Raw genomic sequence first — 24,373 nt, 5'->3', positions numbered from 1 at the left:
GCCAGGATTGTTGACATTTTTCAGTTGTTCTAACATACTGTTGCTCTTTCCTAACTTAGCATCTGGATGCAAGTAGGGAAAAGTACATTGTTTTCATGCTTGATGAAACCAGTTTTGAAACTCATTTAGGAGGGCGCTCCCAACTTTCAATGTTCTTATGTTCTGCTGTGAGCTCAGGCAAACCTTTTTGTGTGTTTAATTTTGGAAATCTTTGGAGAAGAGCAGGCGAACACTTTTCCAACACTTGTCCCTTGCCACAGTGATCTACTAGGTGATGGTCCCAGGAGAAGTTTTAGTTTTGATATTTTACCCATGAGATTGCCATTAAGTTTGTCAAACTCACTACCACCTTACAGATGGGTGTGTCATTTCATTTCTGTGCAACTGCCTTTGGGTACCTATGGCCTGCCACATTATAAACAATCTACAACCATTGTAGGACAATCATGTCTGACATGGTTGATGAAAATGGGTCAGTAGATAAAAATATACCAGTGCGTAAAATTACAGCAGCACAAGAGAAACAGCTGCATAAGCCCTGTGTCTGGCTAATCTATGTTAAGCATTAAAGTTAGCTGTTGAACATTTTTAGTTTTCAGTGTCTCAGCACTTGTTTACCTTCTCATTTGTCTCTGCTGACATTGTGAAAAAGTTACTGCTTAAATGGGGAATAAAAGAGAGAGCCCCATTAGTGATAGGATAGCTTTGAGAGCCTGTGCAGTCAGTCATATTGACTCCTTATTTTAGCTATATCAGTGCTACCACTCCCCCCCCCCCCCCCCGGACTGAATGTGCTAATTATTCATCTGAGGATTGAATATCAGTTCTTTTCTTTTCTTTTTACTTTGGGTTTGCAGGTCAACCATAAGTTTATGTACAAGAATCTTAAGATTTTGGATAAACCACTATTTCAGAGGTTAAAAATAAATGAAAATATTTTATTGATTGGTTTACAGGTCACCTTGTAATGGAGTTTTCAGGGTGCTTTGCAATAAGAAGATAGACAATAGACATAGTGTTCTTGCATTGGCAACCAATTTACTTTTTGTAATTTGATTTACGTCAACAATAGGGCCAATAAGATGTAATGATACAATATGTGTGTTGAACTAGTTTGTCATAAGAATGCCAAAATACAAACAGTGCTTTGGAAAGCCAATTTATTGTTTAAATGTAATGTAATTTTACAGTTTTACAGTTGCATTAATTGCCCATCTACACCAGATAATCTTAAAAAGGCATATCAAAGTTTTAAAAACAAACATATCAGGTGGAGACTAGTGTTATGATAAACATGGACCAATTTTTTAGTCACATGAACCAGTGACTTGGCTTTTTGTGGGTTAGTAGAAAATATTTACCCAAGTCAAATGTTTAATTGAACTTTGTTATTCTTAGTGTATCAAGCATTGTGAATCCCAAGGCTGCTGTCTGCTATGACTGTTTTTATAAGATGTGAATTTTATGTAACATTCTTTCTCTCAACCTATTTCATTTTTATTCATTGAGTTGTTAGAAAAGACAGTGTAATACTGCAGGTAGGTTGGCATTTCACATAAGTACTACAGTGGTGCCTCGCAAGATTAAATTAATTCGTTCCGCGAGTGCTGTCGTATAGCGGCCATAGGGAAATTCGTCTTGCGAGTCACCCTTTCATTAGCGAATGCCTTTAGTCTAGCAAGTTTTTCGTCTAGCGAGGCATTCGTCTAGCGAGGTACCACTGTACAGGATTTAAAATACTGGCTTGGATCCCAAGATAAGTTAACCTAGATAATAATGCCACATTGTTTAAAGGAGCCCATGGCCCTGTTCAGTGTTCGAAACTCCCGTTGTTCTAGGCACATTTTGCAATAGGGAATTTCATTAGCGCGAGCAGTTTCTGAGCTATGGGTGCAATACTACACCCAAGATTTCAGAATAAAACTGAAGAGTGGAAGGAAAGGAGGAACTTTTTCTGCCTTCCCACTTCCAGCTATTCTCTAAAAACTGGAGAAGAGACCCTCTTAAGAATATTAGGGGGTTGGGCAGGGGAAGGATTAGACCATGTGAAAAATGAACATAATATTTTAGTTGCAGCTCATTGATTTTTAGCTTTGTATTTCTGTTATTAAAAAAGCATGCCTAGATGTTCCATTGTTGCGTCCACAACCTAGGTTTAAGGTGCCATTTAGCTCCTAGCTTTAATATATCTCAGTTTCTAACACTGTCCCTGTCCCTACAGAGAGGCTTACTGAGAGGTTGCATGCATGTGGCTTGCAGGGGATGGGAAGATTTCTGACTGAACTTCCTTACGTTAAGGAAGTTCAGTCCACATCATTGTGTCAAATGCTTTCCTAGAGTTTGTTGAGTGTTCCATCTGTTACAAATCATTGGCAGTTATAAACTACACTGGTACCTCGGGTTACGGACGCTTCAGGTTACAGACTCCGCTAACCCAGAAATAGTACCTCAGGTTAAGAACTTTGCTTCAGGATGAGAACAGAAATCGTGCAGCGGCAGCGGGAGGCCCCATTAGCTAAAGTGGTACCACAGGTTAAGAACAGTTTCAGGTTAAGAACGGACCTCCAGAACGAATTAAGTACATAACCAGAGGTACCACTGTACTGCTAATTAAAATTGCTTAGTGAAAATGTTGATGGTGATAAAGGTAAAGGTACCCCTGACCATTAGGTCCAGTTGCAGACGACTCTGGGGTTGTGCCACTCATCTTGCTCTATAGGCTGAGGGAGCCGGCGTTTGTCTGCAGACATCTTTCCGATCACGTGGCCAGCATGACTAAGCTGCTTCTGGCGAACCAGAGCAGCACACAGAAATGCTGTTTACCTTTCTGCCAGAGCGGTACCTGTTTATCTACTTGCACTTGACGTGCTTTCGAACTGCTAGGTTGGCAGAAGCTGGGACCGAGCAACGGGAGCTCACCCCGTCACAGGGATTTGAAGCACTGACCTTCTGATCAGCAAGACCTAGGCTCTGTGGTTTAGACCACAGCGCCACCCGTGTCCCTGGTTGATGGTGATAGGAAAGAGTAATTTTTTTGGAAACGAAGTTATATGTGTATCTTTGTTTTCAGTAAATCAGTAAGCAACGCCTTGCTTAAGTTAGTGACCAGATGACAGATCACCTGGAGACCCCATATGTTGAGTGGTGAAAGAAAGGCATGATATAAATGTACTAAATGATGAATGATAAAGACACTTCAGATACAAGGGGTTAATACTTTTTTATTTAAAAAACCCCACAACTTCTCTTAGGTTTCAAGTTGATAAGTCAGTGCTGACTTGCATTCCATATAATCACACCCCAAACATTGTTCTGTGCAAATAATTTACTACTTGTTAAAGAAAAAATGCTAGAACATGGATGAGGGACAGACCTGTTTTCCAGTTGTTGTTCTTTTTTGGGGGGGGATTTAGTACATGGTTGAAGATTTGATGTTCATATAATATGATTTTAATCCTCTTTTAGTGGGTTCATGACCTGTATGCTAAATTGTTCCAGAAATATGTACTTTTCCTGGATAAGAGCCTTGGTTTTATGTGAACAGGCCCTGGGGCAGAAGTAAGATAATGTGAAAGGGAATATTGACACAAGAAAGAGACAGGAAGTGGTTGAAGGTTGGTTTACTAAACCAGGGATTAAGAGGATAAACAAGAGCCTTGTTCCAGGCAGTATTCCATTCCCCTGTGGTGCAGCTGAGGAATTTTCATCTTGATATGATTGGATGAAAAAATGAACTTTCATTCTGTATAATTTTTTAAGAAAAGGAATGTTAGGGAATGTTCCTTCCCTCCATTTTTTACATTTCAAGATGATTTTGGATCAGGGAGGGCATCTGTCAGGCACCATCTTACCAGGAGTTTACCCAAAGATAGTTACAATAGACTGCCACCATTAAAACTAAACGTCATGACAAAAACTATGAACTGCCTGATTAATTTGTAAAATTCTAAGCTCTGCTGACAAGGATATCCCTCTGTTTAAGTCCAGTTCTAGAATTATTAAGCAGTAAGGAGATTTGCATTTACTTTTTCAAAGCTCATAGGATGACTAACCTTAGCAGAACCCTGTGGACTATCATTAGAATATAAAGGGTAGCTTAACCATTTAGTTTAGCACCTGTGGAATATATTTGATGGGGCCCGAAGCATTTTGATAGACTAGCACGTCCCTAAAAATGGTCGTGTTGCCTACACACACACACACACACACACACACAGAGAGAGAGAGAGAGAGAGAGAGAGAGAGAGAGAGAGAGTTTAGTCTTAAGGACCTGAGTGAACAATTTCCTGTCTCTAATAAGACATCACTTGATGTGGGTTGCTTGTCATTATCTTTTCATAGATCATGATTTGGCATTTTCCACCTGCAGCAAAGGTAGTAGCAACAGGTATTTCCCCCTATTCCACACACACACACCCTGTCATTCACTATTCCAGCTACAGAGAACTAAGCAGATTTTTGAAGTTGAAATCCTTTCAACTGCTTCAGGTGAAAAACATTTGCAAACATCCCAGTTTACCTCTGAGAAATTTATAATAACTAATGGCAGCTTGGAATAGAGGTATTTCTCCAGCTCTAGAAAAATGGAATTTTAATTAAAACACTAAACAGCTTACTATTCTGAGAGAAGGAGGACAGGGACAGTCCTTAACCTTATTTTTATATATTTTCCTCCTGCTGCTATACTTATTTGTACTATAAACTAGTTTCTATAGGTGGCCTAAATTGCCGTAATGACAGAGGGTGGACGCCAACATTGTGCAAGCAGACTGGCTCATGCATTGAGACACCTCCCTCTTCTCCCCTGCAGCCCTCTGTATGCACCTAAAATGTGTTTTGCAGGGTCCATCAACCCTACAGAAATGTTCTTGTGGAATTGTGGGTGACAGAAAGAGAGGAAGGTGATGCCCTGTTGCACGAGTAGAAGTCTGTTCCACTTGTGCATGGACAGTTTTTGATACAACCGAAATATTGACTAGTTTTACTGTGCATTGTAGGCAGATAAGTACTGTAGTACATGGGAATAGTGGATCTAATTTTATTTTATTTTATTCTACTATTCTGTATGCAACAAACAGATTAATATAGTCCAATTGATGGCTGAAGCATATTGATTATCTCAGTGTTCATAGAATTATAGAGTTGGAAGGGACTCCGAGGGTCATCTAGTCCAACCCCCTGCAATGCAGGAATCTCAACTAAAGCATCCATGACAGATGGGCATCCAAACTCTGCTTAAAAACCTCCAAGGAAGGAGAGCCCACCACCTCCTGAGGGAGTCTGTTCTATTGTCTAACAGCTCTTACTGTCAGAAGTTCTTCCTGATGTTTAGTCGGAATCTCCTTTATTGTAAATTGAATTCATTGGTTCGGGTTCTGCCTTCTGGAGTAGGAGAAAACAAACTTAAATCATCTTCCATGTCACAGCCCTTAAGATACTTGAAAATGTCTATCGTATCTCCTCTCAGACTCCTCTTTTCCAGGCTAAACATTCTCAACTCCCTCAACCCTTAGTTTCCATACCTTTTATCATTGTGTAAATTGTGTTAGTTTTTTACTTAGTTTTGTTGTTGTGGTGGTGGTGGTGTGTGTGTGCATTCATTTTAGTGATAAAATGTCAAAAGCGCCATCACTAACACCCTGAGCCACCAGATGTAGAAATAATGAAACCATGCAGCTCTAAGTAGAGAATTAGCCATTCTAACATCTTTTCTAGGATTCTGGGCATAAATATATCCTTCAGGTTTTTCATGTATCGGATTGATAGGACTAGTGGTGATATGATTGTGAATTGCAACCCAAAACCTGTGGATTGTATCTAATATAAGTCATTCTTGGAGTAGGCCCTTTGAAATTAATGAACATGACTAACATGGTTCCATTAATTTCAAGGGGTGTTATCTTGATATGACTAATATTGGCTACAACCCTATGTTTATTTGTAGGCTATGGCCCAGATCCAAAGATAACATTGTTCCTTGAGCCCAAATCAAGAGTGACTTGCACTTGCTTTTCTTGAACAGCAGCCTTCTGCCATTGTAAACTGCTTTTGTATTGCTGGGGGTTTTAAATTCATGATATGGCATAGTAGTCTGCTGCTCCAAGTAAAAGTGGGGGGGGGGGGGGAATGAGCTGGGTGCACATTTTAGAATCCTGGCCAGAGTTCCAGGAGTAAATAAAACCTAAAAAAAACACCTGATACTGTATCTCGTTGCATAGATTAATTCGTTCTCCTTTCAGTCCACTTTGTATACACAAAATGCAGGCACACTTTTTGTATTATTGGTGTAACATCTGAAAGGACAACATGCACATCTCCCCTGTAACAGCATATGCAAATTCCAAACGTGTGTGTTTATGTGCATTGCTTCCCACAAGTGACATGTGCAATTTTCCCATGCTACAACATGCAGCAAAAATAGAGGCATAAGTAAGCCTTGCCTCCTTGCACACTGTGCTGTAATGTCTAAAGCAGGGGTCACCAACCTGAGGCCCATGGGCCGGAAGTGGCCCGTGAGGTCATTTGACCAGCCCCTAAACTGAGCCGCCCGCTCACACAGTGTGCTAAACCGGTGCAGTGCGGTGTGGGGACTCTCTTCCACGGTGCCGGAAATTGTGTCTGCGTATGCACAGATGCCAGAAATTGCAGGTGTGCGTGCACAATCTGGCCCACGGAGGGATCTCCGCAGGACAGATCTGGCCCAGGCAAGATAAACATTGCTGACAATCTCTGTGGGACCGATCCTGCCCAGGCAAGATAAACCTTGCCAACCCCTGGTCTAAAGACACCAGGTACTTCTCTTGGAGAAGTTGTGTGCAGTGGAAATGAGAGGTCAAAAAAGGACATTCTCATCTGAAGAAAATCAAAGTATAGTTTGTGGCGATTCCCAGCCCTATTTTTTTTATTTTTTTTACCTGTAGCTTCTACTGCCTGACTGGTGTCCAGTTATATATTTGCATTATTTGCAAATTAAAGCCACTGCTGGCTCTAATTTGCAGATAATGGTGTTAGAACAGCTGAAATCTATGAATGGCCTGACTGATGGAAATATTCAGGCTTGAAATTGTGAGTCCATAGAATTGTGCCAAGTTTCACTGTTCAGCCCCACATTGTTCCAATGAAGGTTTTTATTTACATTTGTTGTAAACTGAGCAGTAGCGATTTGCTTCCTGACCCAGACTGTGGGCTATTTTCATTTGTGTCAGGTGGGGACAGGCATTCTTTGTCATGACATTGTGACCTCTGCTCTGTCAGCTTCAACTGTCCTTTTGTTTGCGGCAGGAGTAACCAACCCATCAGCATTTTTTAAGCACAGGCTTTTCTGTTGTATCCTATCGAGAACTCTGGAAGTCCAGTCATGAAGTAATTTAAGGAAACATTTATTAATTAGCACATACATATTTGATGGCTAGGCTGCTAAAGTATTTATTGTTACCCATTTTGTACTCGAATAAGCAAACTGTAAATATTGCTCAAAAGCTTTAATGAGTTACAGAATGCTACTCATACTTGAAATCCCTTCAGGTCTGTACTTCAAGCGCTTAACCTACAGGTGGCTTGTGTTACTTATATCAGAGGTGGTTGACCAAACTACTAATGAGAGTTGGATCCTTTTTGAAACCATAGAGCATTCATCATAAAACTACTGGAAAAATACAATGTAAAAATAAACTGATCCTAATCTCTGTGGAGTTCAGTTGTGCACCAGGATCCCACATGAGCACTGTTAACTTCACTGTGGGGGCCAAGAGATAAGAGAAAGTTTCATCTGCATGGTTAGATCTCTTTTTATCATTTGTAATTACATGCACACAACAGTTTAGTTTTACCAAGACAAGCTTTAACAAGGCTACATTCTGCCTCTCTCCTGTGGCCCAGTGGCAATGAAAAGTTTCAAAGTGGCTCCATTTTTTATTAGCCGCAGGCAAAAAAAATAATTGTCACTATTGTTAGCAAAAATGAGCCATTTTCATAAACTATGATATGAACTTGGCTTGCTTCCACTAATTACAGTTTGTCTGGGTTTGCACATCCCAGCAACCTGCACTTTGTCTAAAATGGAAGGAAATACTTCTGACCTCCTCACAGCAGTGTCAGAAGCGGACGTGAGAGGCTCAGGAACAGATTTTGAGTCCAAATACAACTTGCAAAGTTTCTTGCTAAAAAAAGTGTGACACGATAGTAGGAAGTAGGATAGTAGAAAGCACTGTAAAGTCTTGTTCAATTGTGGTGCCTGCTTGCTGAGGCTAAGCAGTGCTAAGTTTTGTTTTATTGTTCCTAACTACAGACTCTCTCTTTTTTAACTTTTTTACAGGTGAAGGAATTGTAGAAGAAGAGGTGTGTTTAGGTTGCAACCATGCCATTTCCTTTTGGCAAATCACACAAGTCTCCTGCAGACATAGTGAAGAATCTGAAGGAGAGTATGGCAGTGCTAGAAAAGCAAGATATTTCTGACAAGAAAGTAGAAAAGGTATGTTTTTGCATTTCCTTCTTTGGGGATCTATTTTAATACAAATATGTGTTCTTCATGCGGGAGAATAATGTACTAGCTATGTATTGGCTTTGTAGAGAGCTTGTATCTTCTCTCCCTTTTCTAAAGTAACGCTTCTATGAACCCATTACCATTCCTCTTTGTTGATGCTGGCATCCAAATGCTTCAAATCATTGTAAGCAGCCTGTGTGGACATGGACAACTCCGCAGTGCTGATGCTGTTTCCAACCTACACTAATTTATTTTCTGTCACTACTACCATCATGCAATGTCAAACCTTCTTTTTCCTGAGCCTTGCCTGTATTCTCACCTGATTCTTTCCTATCTCAGACCCACTACTCCAGGGGTCGGCAAGGTTTATCTTGCCTGGGCCAGATCGATCCCACGAAGCTCCCTCCGTGGGCTGGATTGCGCATGCACACGCAATTTCTGGCGCCGCAGAAGTGAGGCGCCGTGCCAGTTTAGCACAGCGCACGAGCAGGCAGCTCGGTTTGGGGGCAGCTCATGGGCTAGTCGAATGACCTCCATGGGCCACTTTCAGCCCATGGGCCCTAGGTTGCTGGCCCCTGCACTACTCAGTAATCAGTCGCTTCAGATTGCCCACCAGTATGAGATGTGAGCTTAAGTCTGTTAACAACTTTGATGGGTGTAGTCGTCTTCTCAAGACACCAGACTATAGGACATCTCAGCATAAATGTTCTTGAAATAATATTTAATAATAATATTTATTATTTGTACCCCGCCCATCTGGCTGGATTTCCCCAGCCACTCTGGGCGGCTTCCAACAGAAATCAAATACAAAAATATCAAACATTAAAAACTTCCCTAAAAAGGGCTGCCTTCAGGTTTTTTCTGAATGTCAGGTAGTTGTTTATTTCCCTGACCTGTGATGGGAGGGCGTTCCACAGGGCGGGCGCCACTACCGAGAAGGCCCTCTGCCTGGTTCCCTGTAGTTTTGCTTCTCGCAGTGAGGGAACCGACAGAAGGCCCTCGGCGCTGGATCTCAGTGTCCGGGCTGAATGATGGGGGTGGAGACGCTCCTTCAGGTATACAGGACCGAGGCTTAGTGCAAGTGTTAGTGTGAAGTTTCTCCATTATGTTGAATGCAGTACTTGAAAAACTTAGAAGTCATTAGCCTGTGCAACAGCTAAAGGAATGGCTGAAACATGGATCTTCACAACCCGGTTTGTAAATATGTATATTCAGTTGCTGAAAAATACTCATAGTCTCACTGATGTGGAGGAGAAACTAGTTACAGCATAGTTAAGGGATGTAAGATTCCTCTCCAAAACATTTTCAGTTAACTTCAAATATAAGTACAGTGGTACCTCTACTTACGAAAGTAATCCGTTCCGAAGGCATGCTCGTAAGTCAAAATCTTCGCAAGTTGAAGCTGCCATCTCGGAACGGGAAAAAAATTCGGTAGTCAAAAAAACCGCATTCAAATTTTCGTAAGTCGAGGTATTGTGCCACCGCTTTACCTTCGGAAGTCGAAAATTTCGGAAGCGGCGGCCATTTTTTCACTTCCGGAGGTCATTCGGAAGTCGAAAAATGTGGAATTCAAGTCGCTCGTAAGTCGAGGTACCACTGTAGTGTCTTATCCACCCCCACTTCAAAAATAATAAATAATAATAAATTCATTGTGTGTCCCTTGGAGAGACGGACGAATAGTTTTGAAACAGGCGCTTAAGCCAGAAATACTCCCATGCCAGATGACTGAATCACAGGAAACATTACTTTGAAATGAGCTGTATGGCACAACTTTTTGAGGACCAACTTGGGGGCACCTGCTAGGAACATGGGGAGGGACAATAAAGAGTTTTTCAAAAGTCTCTTTGGTAATAAGCGTAAAGACCTACATTTAACATTTCCCAAAGTCAAAGGAGTCAAGATCTGGACAGCTTGGAGCCCAGTTACACCAGGGGAGAGGAAGTAGTATATATTCAGGCAACTATAAAGAACTGGGTGCCAGTGGTGGATGCATGCAGGAACTTAAATAACTGTTCTGGAAGGAGTAGCACAAAAATGTAGCAGCTATGGAAGTATATCAAATGAAGCACTGCTTTTTTGTCGGGGAGGGGATAAGTGGGGATGGCAGAAATGATGATGATGATGATGATGATGATGATGTTTTAATATACAGTGGTACCTTGGGTTAAAAACTTAATTCGTTCTGGGGGGGTCCGTTCTTAACCTGAAACTGTTCTTAACCTGAAGCACCACTTTAGCTAATGGGACCTCCCAATGCCGCTGCGCCGCTAGAAGCAAAGTTCTTAACCTGAAGCGTTATTTCTGGGTTAGTGGAGTATGTAACCTGAAGCGTTTGTAACCTGAAGCGTATGTAACCTGAGGTACCACTGTACTTAAAAGGGAGCATAATTTCATGAAGACAGAGAAATTAATTTTGAGGGAAAGGCACATTTGTAAAAGCTGAAAAAACAAAATGGCATGAAATGGAAAAGGAGATCTCAGTTATACTAAAGGCTGTTATAATTGTTCTGAAATGTAAGCTAAGCTGCCTCTAGAGTCACTTTTGAAAACCCAAGTTTATTGCTTAATTTGCATCTATTTTTATATGGCGGGCATGTTTCAAACAAGTTTTCCAAGTTCCATAGGTGTTGAAATGATCACCCACAGATCACCTGACAGGACCTTTGAGGAATCTGTGATTTGAAAAATATGGCGTAGTTGGGGTCTTTTTTTGGCCCTTTGTTTCACCCCTTTACTTATTTTGCCATTTCATCTTCAAAACAATTTCTGGTGTGCTTTTGTGAGAGTACACATGCATGTTTCACATGTACACCCATTTGTACAATGGACATATGCTTGCTCCAATGGAACTCCCCCCTCCACAGCACCCCCCTCAAAAAATCTGCTCCTAAGGGTTTAGGGCTCCCAGCATAAGTTTCTTATATTCCTGTAAATTAGCCTCCCCCAACCAGATGTTAGACTTCCAAATCCATTAGTCACAGCTGGCATACTAGTGGTAAGGGTGATGGGAATTGTAGTCCAAAACATCTGGAGGGCACCATGTTGGGGAAGGCTGGTAGTAAATCAAAGCAAACTTTAAATAATTTGTGGTCAGTCATTGAGGATGGGTTGGAAAAGCTATTTTTAAAATACAGAATTAAAAAGGGAAATCAGAGACCAGCCTTTTAGCAATCACAGCCCAATCTGAAGTCCTGTCACATAATTATGGGCTGAACTGTTAGTTTTATTTTAATTTGTTTGCTTTAGAAGGCTTTTAAATGTGGCCCAGTTGGTTAAATAGCTGTTTTCTGGGATGTTGTAGGAAAATATTTACACAGCAATGTTCATGCGCAGGTTACTTTTCATTCAGTCAACCAGTACAGTTTATAAGCCTAAAATGCTGCTTTTCATCACCTTGTTGTGGTGTTCTATACTTCCAAATCTACAGGGAAACGTAGCTCTGGTTTGCACAACAGAATGTGTGGAACTTTGTTGCCCACATAGCACTGCAGGTTGTGCCTGCAAAAATAAATGGTAACACCCTACAAAACAATATGCCTCTTATAAGTAGTATTGGGGGTTGGGGATGCACAGACTGCAAGAAATTAAAAGACTGGTGTTAATATAGCCATGCAAGTATAAACATGAATGGCATTTCCCTTTATAATGTGCCTATTCCCTAGTGCTCTTAACTTCTTGGAGTTTACCCCGTGAAGCCGTTGGATGAAAGTTACTACCCTAGCGGCGGCTAATTGTTTTATCTCTTGGGTGGTTGGAGCAAATTAAATTATCTTGAAGCTGATGTCACTTGCTTCTGGAACCAGAACTAAAATCACTGTGGGAATTAGGCATTCAGATTCAGGCAAGGATAACTCTATTGTTCCACCTGGAATTTTAATTAGTAATGGTGGGAAGAGTGTTGTGCCGTTCCTTTCTGGCTTGCAAGGAGCTTGATCTTTCTAGATGCTGCCTTGGGAATCCAAAAGACGATATGGCAGAAGAATTGAGCTAACTACGGTAAAGGTAAAGGTAAAGGTACCCCTGACCGTTAGGTCCAGTCGCAGACGACTCTGGGGTTGCGTGCTCATCTCGCTCTATAGGCCGAGGGAGCCGGCGTTTGTCCGCAGACAGCTTCTGGGTCATGTTGCCAGCATGACTAAGCCGCTTCTGGCGAACCAGACCAGCGCACGGAAACGCCGTTTACTTTCCCGCTGGAGAGGTACCTATTTATCTACTTGCCCTTTGACGTGCTTTCAAACTGCTAGGTTGGCAGGAGCTGGGACCAAGCAATGGGAGCTCACCCTGTTGCAGGGATTTGAACTGCCGACCTTCTGATCGGCAAGCCCAAGAGGCTCAGTAGTTTGGACCACAGCACCACCCAATTGAATTGAGCTAACTACACAGTTCCTTCTATTTCTAACGAAGCTGTAACTCTTCTCATGACAATTTTGCCTCTCTTCTTTATTGGCAAAATATAATCTAATCTTCAGTGTATCTAAAGTACTACTCTTAGAAATAAATTATGCTATTGAGAAGATGGATACCATGTTTAAAGTTTTGAAGCAGATGTAAATCATACATTTTATGGAGGATCATGTTAAGGAAACAATCCTGCTAAACCAATCTTCACAGTTGTTTAGTGTTTTATAAATGGTACCATCTACCGCACTACCTGATATGCTGCCTCTTAAGCTTCCTTTCTTTTTTTATAAAGAAGGGCATTCTGTTTCACATTTTATATACGCTTTAATATGTGAAATGTGATACACAAATGCACCAGAAGATTCCACGTACTATCTTCTGAGGCCCTTCTTCGTATGCTGCCTCCATGAGAGGTCTGGAGGGTGGCAACACAAGAATGGGCCTTTTTTCAGTAGCTCCCCACTTGTGGAATGCTCTCCCCAGGAAGGTTCACCTGGCACCTTCATTATACAGCTGTAGGTGCAAGGCAAACATGTTCCTCTTTAACCAGACCTTTGGTTTATTGTCATCCAGTGCCCTTATAAAATGTGGGTTTTTTGGGGGGGGTGTTATTTGGTGGTTTTCTGTTTTAATTTTGATTATACATTTTGTGTTTTTATATTGTGATTTTATCCTGTGAACCACCCCAACACCTGCAGGTGTAGGGCGGAATAATAATAATAATAATAATAATGTAAATAATTAAAATTCTTATGGAAAATGCTTTTTATAACTTGGGTGTCACAAGAAAAATGTCACTGGAAAGTAACATGTGGTAGAGATTGTCGCTTCAAATTTTAAAAAGTTCTCTCTTTCCTATATGGTTGATACACACAGCTTCCAGTTTTTTACTCAAGGGGTACAATAATTACTCAAAATAACAAATGAGCAGCTGTTTCTGGTGTTACCTCCTCCTTCTCACCAGAGTCCACAGTAGCATATTGTTGCCTCCTCACTGACCTCAGTGAATGTGTATTTATTGCAGACGTTTGTAGTATTGAAACTCACATGAATTGCTCAGTTTAGGATTCTCTATATATGTGCATATCTTCTGTGCAATGTGCAATCCTGCACATTGATGCGCACATATGCAACAGAACTACTTCAGATTTGCAGTGATCTCAAAACTACTACTTACCGTATTTTTCGCTCCATAGAACGCACCGGACCATAGGGCGCACCTCATTTTTAGAGGAGGAAACAAGGAAAAAAAATATTTTTCTGGTTTTCCTCCTCTAAAAGCCCTTTTTTGTTTTTTGTTTTGTTTTTTTTTGAGGATCAGCTAAAAGTTTTGCAGCTTTTTTGCAAAGGGAAAAGCCCTGGCTTTTTTGAGGATCAGCCAAAAATTTTGCAGCTGTTTTTGCAAAGGCAAAAGGCTTTTTTAAGGATCAGCTAAAAGTTTTGCAGCTTTTTTTGCAAAGGGAAAAGCCCTGGGGTTTTTTCCCCGAGGATCAGCTAGGTTTTGCAGCTTTTTTTTTGCAAAGGGGGAAAAGCAAAGCTCCTTTTGCAAAGGGGGAAAAGCAAAGATGAAAAGCCCCATTTTTATGAGGTTTAACTCACATTTCTGAAAAATCTTAAGGAAAGGGAGCCATTTCTACAGTTTCCAGACAGATAATCTAATCAGCCAGTCACATGTCCTGGGGAAACAAACAACCTCCCTCTGCAGCACATTCAACAAAGGAGGGCGGGGCTGAAAGGGAGCCGGGACTCTTATCTCTCTCCCGATCTCTTGCTGATCAGCTGCTGAGCGGGGTCCTTTCAACACTCCCTTTTCTCTTTGTAAAATAAAAAGCATGATCCTCTTTTGGCCCCTGGGCAATTCAGCTCCAGGGACCACCATTCGCTCCATAAGACGCACAGGCATTTCCCCTTACTTTTTAGGAGAAAAAAAGTGCGTCTTATGGAGCAAAAAATACGGTACCTGGCAAGAGGTTGAACAACCCTTCTGTAAGCTAAGCATTTTTGATTGAATAGAGACCAAATGCTCTCCACCCTGCAGTGCTCACAAAGTTCCAGTCTATAACCCCTGAGCATTAAACAGCCCTGGTCTCAGTTGGGGCTGGAAAGCAAGAATGTGTAGCCTGTAGAACTGATTGCTATTTGTAACAGGGCAGGCAAGAGGGATTTGACGGTTTCTTAAATACCTGTTTTTCCAGCTTAATATAGCGCTGCTTATGGTCTTTAACAGCTGTTTTTCATGTTATGCCAAAGAACCTGTTGAAACAATAGGAAATGCCAGATCATTAATCCTACATCCTCTTAACCAATTTGATGCTGACAGCATATGTAAGTGTGCACTAAATCTTTTCAAATGCGAGTTGCAATTTCCTACTCATTGGCAACCTCCCTGCTGTATCAGAAATTCTGTTGGCCAGATCAACTCCTGTTTTGAGTTTCTGGAAATGCTGATGATCTCATGGCTTAAAAATACTGTGGGTATTTGAATTTTGGGACAGTTCAGAATTGAACTCTCCCTATTTTTGAGCTCAGAATGACATTTCTCCCACAACTTCCCCCTTCCAAAGCAAACAAGCCTTGGGTTTTTTGTGGGTTTTTTTTTTTAAGAAGGAAATGATTCTCCTAAATATCCTCAGGAATATCACTTCCTCCCAGAGAGCATGGAGCTATTTTTTTTAGAAAAAGAGGTGCCAGAACTCACCATGAACACCCCCCTTTTCTCTTATGATGGCAATGGCCCCCACCTGAGAGGTGCCAGAACTTGAGTTCTGGCAAGTTCCAGCTGAAAAAAGTCCTGCTTCCTGATTGAGTTCTAGGAACAGAGAACACCTCAAATTCCATGTTTCTCAAGGAAATGATGCCATTACAAATAGTGAGAGGTTGGAAAGCCCTTTCTCTTACTTGCGAGCTGTCCCTACTGGCACATCTCTCCTCTCCTCAAACAGATGGCCTTGGGAGGCGGCATGCTTCACCTATTCGTTTAGGGTGGCATTTTCTTGTGATACTGATTGCAGGTAAATGTGGCAATGGTGGTTTCTCGGGTGAGGTTGGAAAAACAATCAACATTCTTAGGTTTTAGATGTCTCCCCTGCATGGTGTGGATTTTACTTGCAATGATGTAGGAGTGAGGAAATAATATTAGGGTTTTTTGTTCTTCAGCATGACACTTTGTGTTAGGCTACCTCTGGACTTTTTTGTGTATGTTGATCTATTTCCAGCTTCTCGGTTTACCTCAGCTTTATTTTTAAACTGCCACTGTGCTGGTTTGTGGCGTATATAATTGCTCTTGGTGCAGTAAATATTTACTTAGTCATAGAACAGACCTTGCTAGCATTCTGACGCCGCCGCCCCCTTTCTCTCTCTAACCTTTTCTCAGTGTGTAACATCCTCTGACTTTCAGCTAAAATATGGCATTATTGGTCCTTCGGTGGAATATGTTCAGATGACAGCTAGCTTCCCCCACCCCAACTAAATCATCCCAATTTCCCCCCATTGTAGAGTATCATGGGATTACCAGTTATTCTGTAGCTTAGTCACTATCCCCTGGTTGTGGGAATGTGGCACACTGAACTCTCATCACCATCCCAGGATTTTGTGATCTGGCTTAACTACACCAGTGAAATTGTGTATTTTAAAAATGTATTGCACTTTAGCCATCTGAAGCTCTCTGTGTTTTCAGCACATAACAAACACCACTTAACCAATTAGGAATAATTTTATTCTTTCAATGTATAACCAGGAGGTAGGTATGCATAGGTGGGCAGAAGTTGGGGCTGTAATTTTATCAGTGAAATATAAGTGTTGTTGTCTGCATTGTTCATTCTGATATCTGTTGCATGTTTTGGTGCTCAAGCACATACTAATGAGTAGCTTGGTTTTGGCTTTTGAAAGAATTACAGCTTTTATGTTTTTCCTTGCTCAGGCTACTGAAGAAGTTTCCAAAAATCTAGTTGCCATGAAAGAAATCTTGTATGGCACAAATGAAAAGGAGCCTCAGACAGAAGCTGTGGCCCAGCTTGCTCAGGAGCTGTACAACAGTGGTCTTCTTAGCACCCTAGTAGCTGACCTACAACTCATTGATTTTGAGGTAAGAAAATGTTACACAGACTCATTGCAGCCCCAGTTTCAAATTCATGTTGCTTTAGAAAACCATGTTCCCCAAAGAGATCTTCCTAATCTGAATTTTGGAAAGTGATGGAGAATATATGCGCACACATAAAATTTCTGGATTTATTAATTATTAAGGAACTTTTAGAACTTAGACAGTTGTTTGACTGTAACATCAAAAGAACTATATTGTCATAGCACATTTTATACCCAACCTATTACTGCAGTTTGACTCCTAGTCCTGGAAAGGTAAAGCACACAGGATCCCTCCTGTTCAAAGGGAAGTAAAACCACCCAAGGCATCCTGGGTCATGATCTCCTCTACCACAGTTTTGTGGATCCACTCCTTCTAATTTTTGCTGCTGCCCTAGACCAGGGATGGGAAAATATGCTATGCGATTAGTAGGATTCAGAACATCAGAAGAGCCTTATTTATCTAGTTCAGGATTTATCTAGTTTCACAGTGTCCAACCAGATGTCTATGCAAAGCCTGAAATTCATGATTCTAAATGAGACAAACTTTGTAGAGGGAGGGGGACACCCAGCTCATCACATGCCTGCAGATTTTTGTGGAGAGGTAATATTGAGCCTGGTGATCTGGGGAGAGTGAAATTTCAGCAGTAATTTCTGTGAAAGGAGAAGCTCTGTGTGCATTGTAATGTTTCACTTGAGCAAAATGGCTCCTTTTTTAATGGCATTACAACAGAAGCCCTGCAGGTGGTGTAACTGCATGTGTGCATTTGGCACCTTTGTGGCTGCAAAGGATTGCTAGATTTTGGTGAACTTGCTCAAGGCACGTTAGCTATGCTTATTGGTACTTAATGTTAATCAGAATTTTTTCATTATGAGGTGACAACTCTGTTGTCATTTTGATTATCTGAATAGTGCATGAATGTAAATTGGATAAAGGCTTCTGGTATTCCAAGAAGTAACATATTTTCCTTTTAATTCTCTGTGAAGCAGAGTTGTTTGTCCTTTAAATGGATCCTGGTATGATGAATTTACTTTGGAATGTCAACTCTCTCTGGTCTCTTCTGCTTATTGTCATACCTGACACTGTTATGAATGATATTTTCCCCTTGGAGGTGCATTCCAGAATAGATTAATCAGGAAGTCCACAAAGCCGCTGTGATGTCTTATAAAACTAGATCCTTGTGATCTGTTAAGGGAAATTTTAAAGTCGAAATTACATTGTATAAAGTTCTAGAAAACACTCATATGCTAAAAAACAACAACCTTATTTCTCTTTAAACAAATGGGTTTCTTAAACTACATTCATTCTGTTAACCAGTTATTTCTGTACTGTCTCCTTTGAGGTTGCCTTTTCCATATATACTTACTGAAAAACCCTCGTCTAGCATAGCAAGAGTTTTTGTTTGTTTGTTGTTTCATTTTAATTTTTGTAAGTCCCTCTTGAGTCCAGGTTCTGAGGAAAAGGTGGAATACAAATTGTTTTTGTTTATTACATTTATATTCCAAAGGGCAGTTTGCAATACAAAAATACAAAATAAAAACACAAAATTCAAAACATAATAGCATAATAATAATAATAATAATAATAATAATAATAATTGTGATTCGTTGTAGTAGTATGATTATTATTATTATTATTATTTTAAGGCCATAGATTGTTTAATCAGCCCAAGGCATGGTCAAAGAGGAATGATTTTGCCTGGCATGCCTGCCTGGGGAGAGAGTGTGTTCACAAACGGGGAGCTACTGCAGAAAAGCCCCATTCTTGTGTTCCTGCTCCCCAGACATCTCATGGAGGAGGCACACAAATAAGGGCCTCAGATGATGATCACAAGGTCAGGGTCTGTCCATATGGGGAGATGTGGTCTTGAAGTATTGCAGTCCTGAGTCGTTTAAGGCTTTATAGGACAAAACTTAGAATTGGACCTTGAAACAAATTGGAGGCCAATGCTGTCAGGCCAGAATTGGTGTTATAGGCTCAGACCATCTTGCTGCTGAATTCTGTGTCGGGATATATAGAGTGTTGTGTAGCTCAGTAAGTCTGCAGGCTTGAACTTTCATGTAAAGGAAGCTGATGCAATAGACCTGCAATCTTACTGTGTCAGAGTGACTCAGCAGAAGTGGGCCAACAGATGATTGGCTGTTGTCTTGCATTAAAGGGGAACCTGTTAAGCAGGGCGTGGTGGTGGTGTAGAGTGGAGTCAGAGAGAGTGAGAGTGAGTCCTTGTCTTTGTATGAACTGTATGTATATAGCTCACATTAAAATAATACTGCACTAAAGATCCTGTGACTTTGCACTTCTCTGCTACAACGCCGTGGAGCAATCCGCGACATTCTGCACCCTCTGAAGTTTTCGAACTGTCTTAACAGGCAGCGCCACGTATAACGCATTGCAGTCATTTAACCTAGAGGTTAGCAGAGCATAGACAACAGAAGCTAGGCTATCCCTGCCCAGATAGGTGTGCAGCTGGGCCACCACCCAAACTGTTGGAAAGCACTTTGCACCACCAAGGTGATCTAAACCTCCTTTGATAGGAATGGATCCAGAAGTACCCCTAAGCTGCATACTTGGTCCTTCGGAGATAGTGTAACCGCATCAAGAGCAGGCCCCCTCCCACCCATCCACTAACAGTGCCTCAATCTTACCTACAATAAGCTTCAGCTTGTTGGCTCTCACCCAGTCCACTAATAATAAACATAATTACTTTCCAGAGTTATTGTTTGCTTATGGAAGGGATATTAGGTGTTCTAGGTTTGAGGTGTGCATTTACTCTTCTTCAATGGATGTCCAGTGGTTTGTGGGCAGACAGATCTTCAGGCTGTCGTGTATGGACCACAAAATACCTTGCATATCTAGTAAAACAAATGCCCCCAGGGAGTTACTTCAACTACTGGAGTGATTTTTTTCTTGGTTTCTTCTGAAAACCGTTTGTTAAATGCTTTCTTCTGCTTGGGTCAGTACTAGTAGCTTTTAGTCTTCACCTCTGCCCGTGAAGGACGTGTGTTTATCATCATAGTGACAAAGTTACATCATTGGAAGTGGTAAATAGTTCAAACAATGATGTAATTGTGTATTATTGTGAACCATCACCAAGTTCATTATGCAGCTAACAAGGAAATACTGTTACTAATGGCAAGTCCGGAAAGAATAATGAGACCCTAGGCAAAATTGGCTGAGCTGGTGAATGACGCTTGACTGTTGTGATACGTGGGGTTTGGGTGAGGCCGCTTCCAGAAACACTGTCCTACTCATTGCTGGAACAAAGAGCTCTGGTGCTGCTTTGGGCCAGCTTACAATGGAATTGGAATTTAGAAAATCATTTGTCTTTCAAATACTTAGCATTTATATTTAGCAGCTCAACATCCAACTATTTGTGCAGGTGGGTGGGTAGAAAACTTCAAGCACCCCCCCCCCCCATTGCAGCTTCCATTTGGTGTGTATAATGTTTACAGACAGCTACTGGTGGCATGGGTCTCTTTCCATGATAACAGCACTTGGCTGAATGCCATTTCTCCAGTTTGAGCCCCTGTGATTGTTCTCACCCATATTGTTTGAGACTCTTGGTTGTTACCCCAGCTGCATGGGAGCTGCTCATAGTAAAATGGCTCCCATATACTCAGAGTAACATTGAAAGTGAAGGTAGCCAACACACTGCCTCCTGGTGTTGTTGAACTACAGCATGGATAGGCAAACTAAGGCCCGGGGGCTGGATCCGGCCCAATTGCCTTCTCAATCCGGCCCGCAGATGGTCCGGGAATCAGAGTGTTTTTACATGAGTAGAATGTGTGCTTTTATTTAAAATGCATCTCTGGGTTATTTGTGGGGAATAGGAATTCATTCAATTCCCCCCCCCAAAAAAAAAAATATAGTCCAGCCCAGCACAAGGTCTGAGAGACAGTAGACTGGCCCCCTGCTGTAAAAGCTTCCATCATCCCTAACCATTGGCCATGTTGGCTGGTGCTAATGGGAATTGTAGTTCAACAACATCCAGAAGACAGTATGTTGGTTACCCCTGGTTTAAACCACCTGGAATTACCAAAGAAACCCACATCTGTCAACAACATGATCTTCCTAGATAAATGTTTTAAGGCATTGCTTATGGCCTTTTTCCTGCTGCTTGTATTAATATCTACTAACTACAAGCAAATGAATTAACTGTTCTGAGGAAATTGATATAAAGAAAGGAGTAGTCATGAACACAAGTGTAACTCATGTTGAGGTACATGAAACAAGATACTGTTCCATTTTCAAATGCCTAATAGTCAATTCAGAGCATGAAGTTTACCTGCTAAGAGTACGTCACATGGGATGGAAACTTCAGGTATGGTAGTTTGGTTTCATTCTTAAAGTACACGAATCATGACTAGATAAGGGGGATTCCTAGCAGCAACCAGTGATATATATTACTGTGATAAATTTTATTCTAGTACTAAATAACACCATAGCTCCTAAACTTGTGTCATTGGTTAAACTGTGCTCTGTGCTTTATATATTAAAATTGGGGCCGCAATAGCAAATGCTTTGGGAATTCTTGGGCAATAGTAAGTGGAAGTCTTGGACAATTCAGTTTGCAGCTTTAAAGGCATGAAGTTATGGTCTCTTCATGTTATCCCTTTTTATATTCACCACTGATTCTATATGCTGTATGGCTTGTGTTTTTGGCAGGGCAAAAAGGATGTGGCTCAGATATTCAACAACATTCTGAGGAGGCAAATTGGTACAAGAACCCCCACAGTCGAATACATCTGCACTCAGCAAAATATACTGTTCATGCTGTTAAAAGGGTGCGTATAGTATGTTGTATAAACAAACATAAACTGTTGTACTAGGTCACACCCCCTCTTCTGCTCTCTTCAGGCAGGTACGCTATCAGTGATGGGAAGTCAAACTGAACTGTGAAAAACAGATTGCTGAAGTTGCTTGCATGGTCATAGGTCTTTGCTAGAAAAATTCTACCAAAATTATGAAAGTGACTGCTGCCTGTATGTGGAAGAGACCTTAAAGGGCAATGGAGACACTGTGTTTGAAGTTCACGCATTCAGAAATGATGTGAATTACATGTTTGGTTTCTCTTTGAATGAACTGAATCATTACTCTTCCAAGGCAGTAACTAATACTTAAAACACATTGGACAGCAAATCACCTCTTGTTTTCCTTTGAGGTCATCTCCCCTTTTGTTCTTGCATTTGGTGCCTTCCCTTCTTTCCTAAGTTGTAATTGACCTGGTTCACACTTAATGCTAAAAAAAAGCAAACAACATTTTACAGGATTCATCTTATCCTGGATATTGTCTGTTTGCACGGTTGCCTTCAGGCAAGAGATACAGAACAATTAAATCAAGAACGAGTAGACTAAAAAACAGTTTTTATCCAAGAGCTGTAACTATTTTAAATGCTGTAACCAAATGATATGATCTTGGGGAGTCGTGATGGGTGGTATGCATGTGTATGTGTGGCTGTAAATGTATAAATGCATACATGTGGCTGTAAATGTGGGGTGGCATTCAATTTCGTTGTACTGTGTACAATGACAATAAAGTGTCTGTCTGTCTATCTATCTATCTATCTATCTATCTATCTATCTATCTATCTATCTATCATCTTAAGGCATGGTTTGGCTTAGCATAGAGGTGGCTAACCTTTTAAAAGGACATACTTTGGCATCACAAGGAACCTACAGGAGTGTTCAGTCATTATATTTTTAAATAGTAGCAAGACCACAGGAGGAATGATGCAGTCACAATCTCCTTATCATGCCTTCATACTAAGCCATAGTTTGCCTTAGTGCTATGCAATAACTGAGCCTTTTTGTTTAGAAATGTTCACCCTAAAGTTTCCCTATAGGATCGCGGTTTGGCAGCGGTTTTGCACATAGAATTATCTGACTCTGCAAACTGGGCCAAGACATTTGACCATATGCCTTTTGTTCACAGAGCAGAACTTCAAACTGAAGTCATGCTCCACAATTCACCCTGTGGCTTGTGATACACAATTCATATCCTTGTAGCTATGATACACCGTTGGCTCAGGCTTGCCCAGACAAAGGCTAATTCATTATGTGCACTCCCTGCCGTATTGCTGTTTCCTTTTCTTATATTAATTGCATTGTTTCATTGAAACATCATGCTTGGTTTTTTTAACATTCTAACAATGAAACAAATGTGACACTTTACACCAAATTAATGCATAATGTAAGTGTTGGTGCTGTTTGAAACAGAGGGATATTTGAGATTGTTTTCTTCTGTACTTAAGGAAATGACATCTCTTCCTTAAGAAAAAAAACAAAAAAAAACTATGAAGACGGTTAATTGAGAGCTTGCCAACCTTAAAACACCTTGGAAGCCTTTCACACAACAGAACCCAATTATTTTTCATTGCTATTTTTTATCCTGATGACAATCTCAGTTGCATTTGGCCAAATGTTTAGGGTAGCTTCTGTTTTCCTTTCTTACACCAGCTAGTTCTTGGGGGAAAGCAGTATAGCATATTTTTAAGGTGTTTAGTTTTGCATGCATAAATAGCTTGATGTTCTCAGAACTAGATGCTGTGTTCCTTAACTAGGAAGATAGATAATCTTAAAATATTAGGGAGGCCACATTCATGCCACATTTCCAGACGAATCCACTCTGTACATCACCAAATGCAGCAGGAAATCCCAAACAAGCAATATGTTCTGAACACATTAAACTATACTTACTTACTCAAATCTTGCCCATCCAAGTGTAGGTAACAGTGCATTAATTGCCACTAAAAGTTAAGATCACTTTAATAGCTAAGGTGCAGTCTAGGTAAGTTTAAGTTCAAACTATTGAGAGCTTTTCCAGTCAAACCAACACAAATATGGTAAGAAGCCTTTGCAGATACTGGAGTAGCAGTGTAAATGCTCCTGACATTCCATCTTCACGAGGAAGCTTTGAAACTTATCTGCCAAATTATCTGAAGAATCATCTCTCATGCCAACCAATGGGCATATATGTTATGATTGTCTGCAGAGGCCTTGCTCCAAATGCTTCTAGCATCAGAAGGTAAACAAGGAGTGACAGAGGCCTTCTCTGGAATGCAGACCTATCCTTTTGAACTACCTCTCAGACTAGATTCACACAGCATCCTTCCTTAGCTATTTCATTATTTGCTGTTGCTGCTGCCACCACCACAACGTAGTATCTTTAAAAAAAATATGCCAATATAATCTACAAACCTAGATGGTGAGGAGGTTCAATATTTGTATTAGTTAATGTTGCTGCATCAATCCCTTCAAAAGTATTAGAGTGTAAGCCATTGAAAGAGCAAAATACTAATCTAGAATCTAGAATTTGCTATTTCCATAGGCCAAGATCTAACTCTCATCACTGTGTGCAAGTGGAAAGCCAATCTGTGCATGGAAAAAGAGGAAGGAGACCGGCAGTGTTCAGT

The 24,373-nt window shown here is 40.8% G+C and overlaps 1 protein-coding gene across 1 annotated transcript in view; it reads left to right on the top strand.

The window, feature by feature from the left end:
- Positions 1 to 24,373, top strand: part of CAB39 (calcium binding protein 39) — a 50,786-nt gene that overhangs the window by 20,000 nt on the left and 6,413 nt on the right. Inside the window, exons 2-4 of the mRNA XM_033150225.1 lie at positions 8,315 to 8,470; positions 16,803 to 16,967; positions 21,627 to 21,745. Of these exons, the coding sequence (XP_033006116.1) occupies positions 8,357 to 8,470; positions 16,803 to 16,967; positions 21,627 to 21,745 (398 nt within the window). The 5' untranslated portion in view covers positions 8,315 to 8,356. The remainder of the gene's footprint in view (positions 1 to 8,314; positions 8,471 to 16,802; positions 16,968 to 21,626; positions 21,746 to 24,373) is intronic.

Source organism: Lacerta agilis, chromosome 5 (assembly GCF_009819535.1).
Source record: "Lacerta agilis isolate rLacAgi1 chromosome 5, rLacAgi1.pri, whole genome shotgun sequence".
In the NCBI taxonomy this organism is placed as follows: Eukaryota; Metazoa; Chordata; class Lepidosauria; order Squamata; family Lacertidae; genus Lacerta; species Lacerta agilis.
Note: the sequence above shows the minus strand (reverse complement) of the source record. Positions and strands in the feature narration are given on the sequence as shown.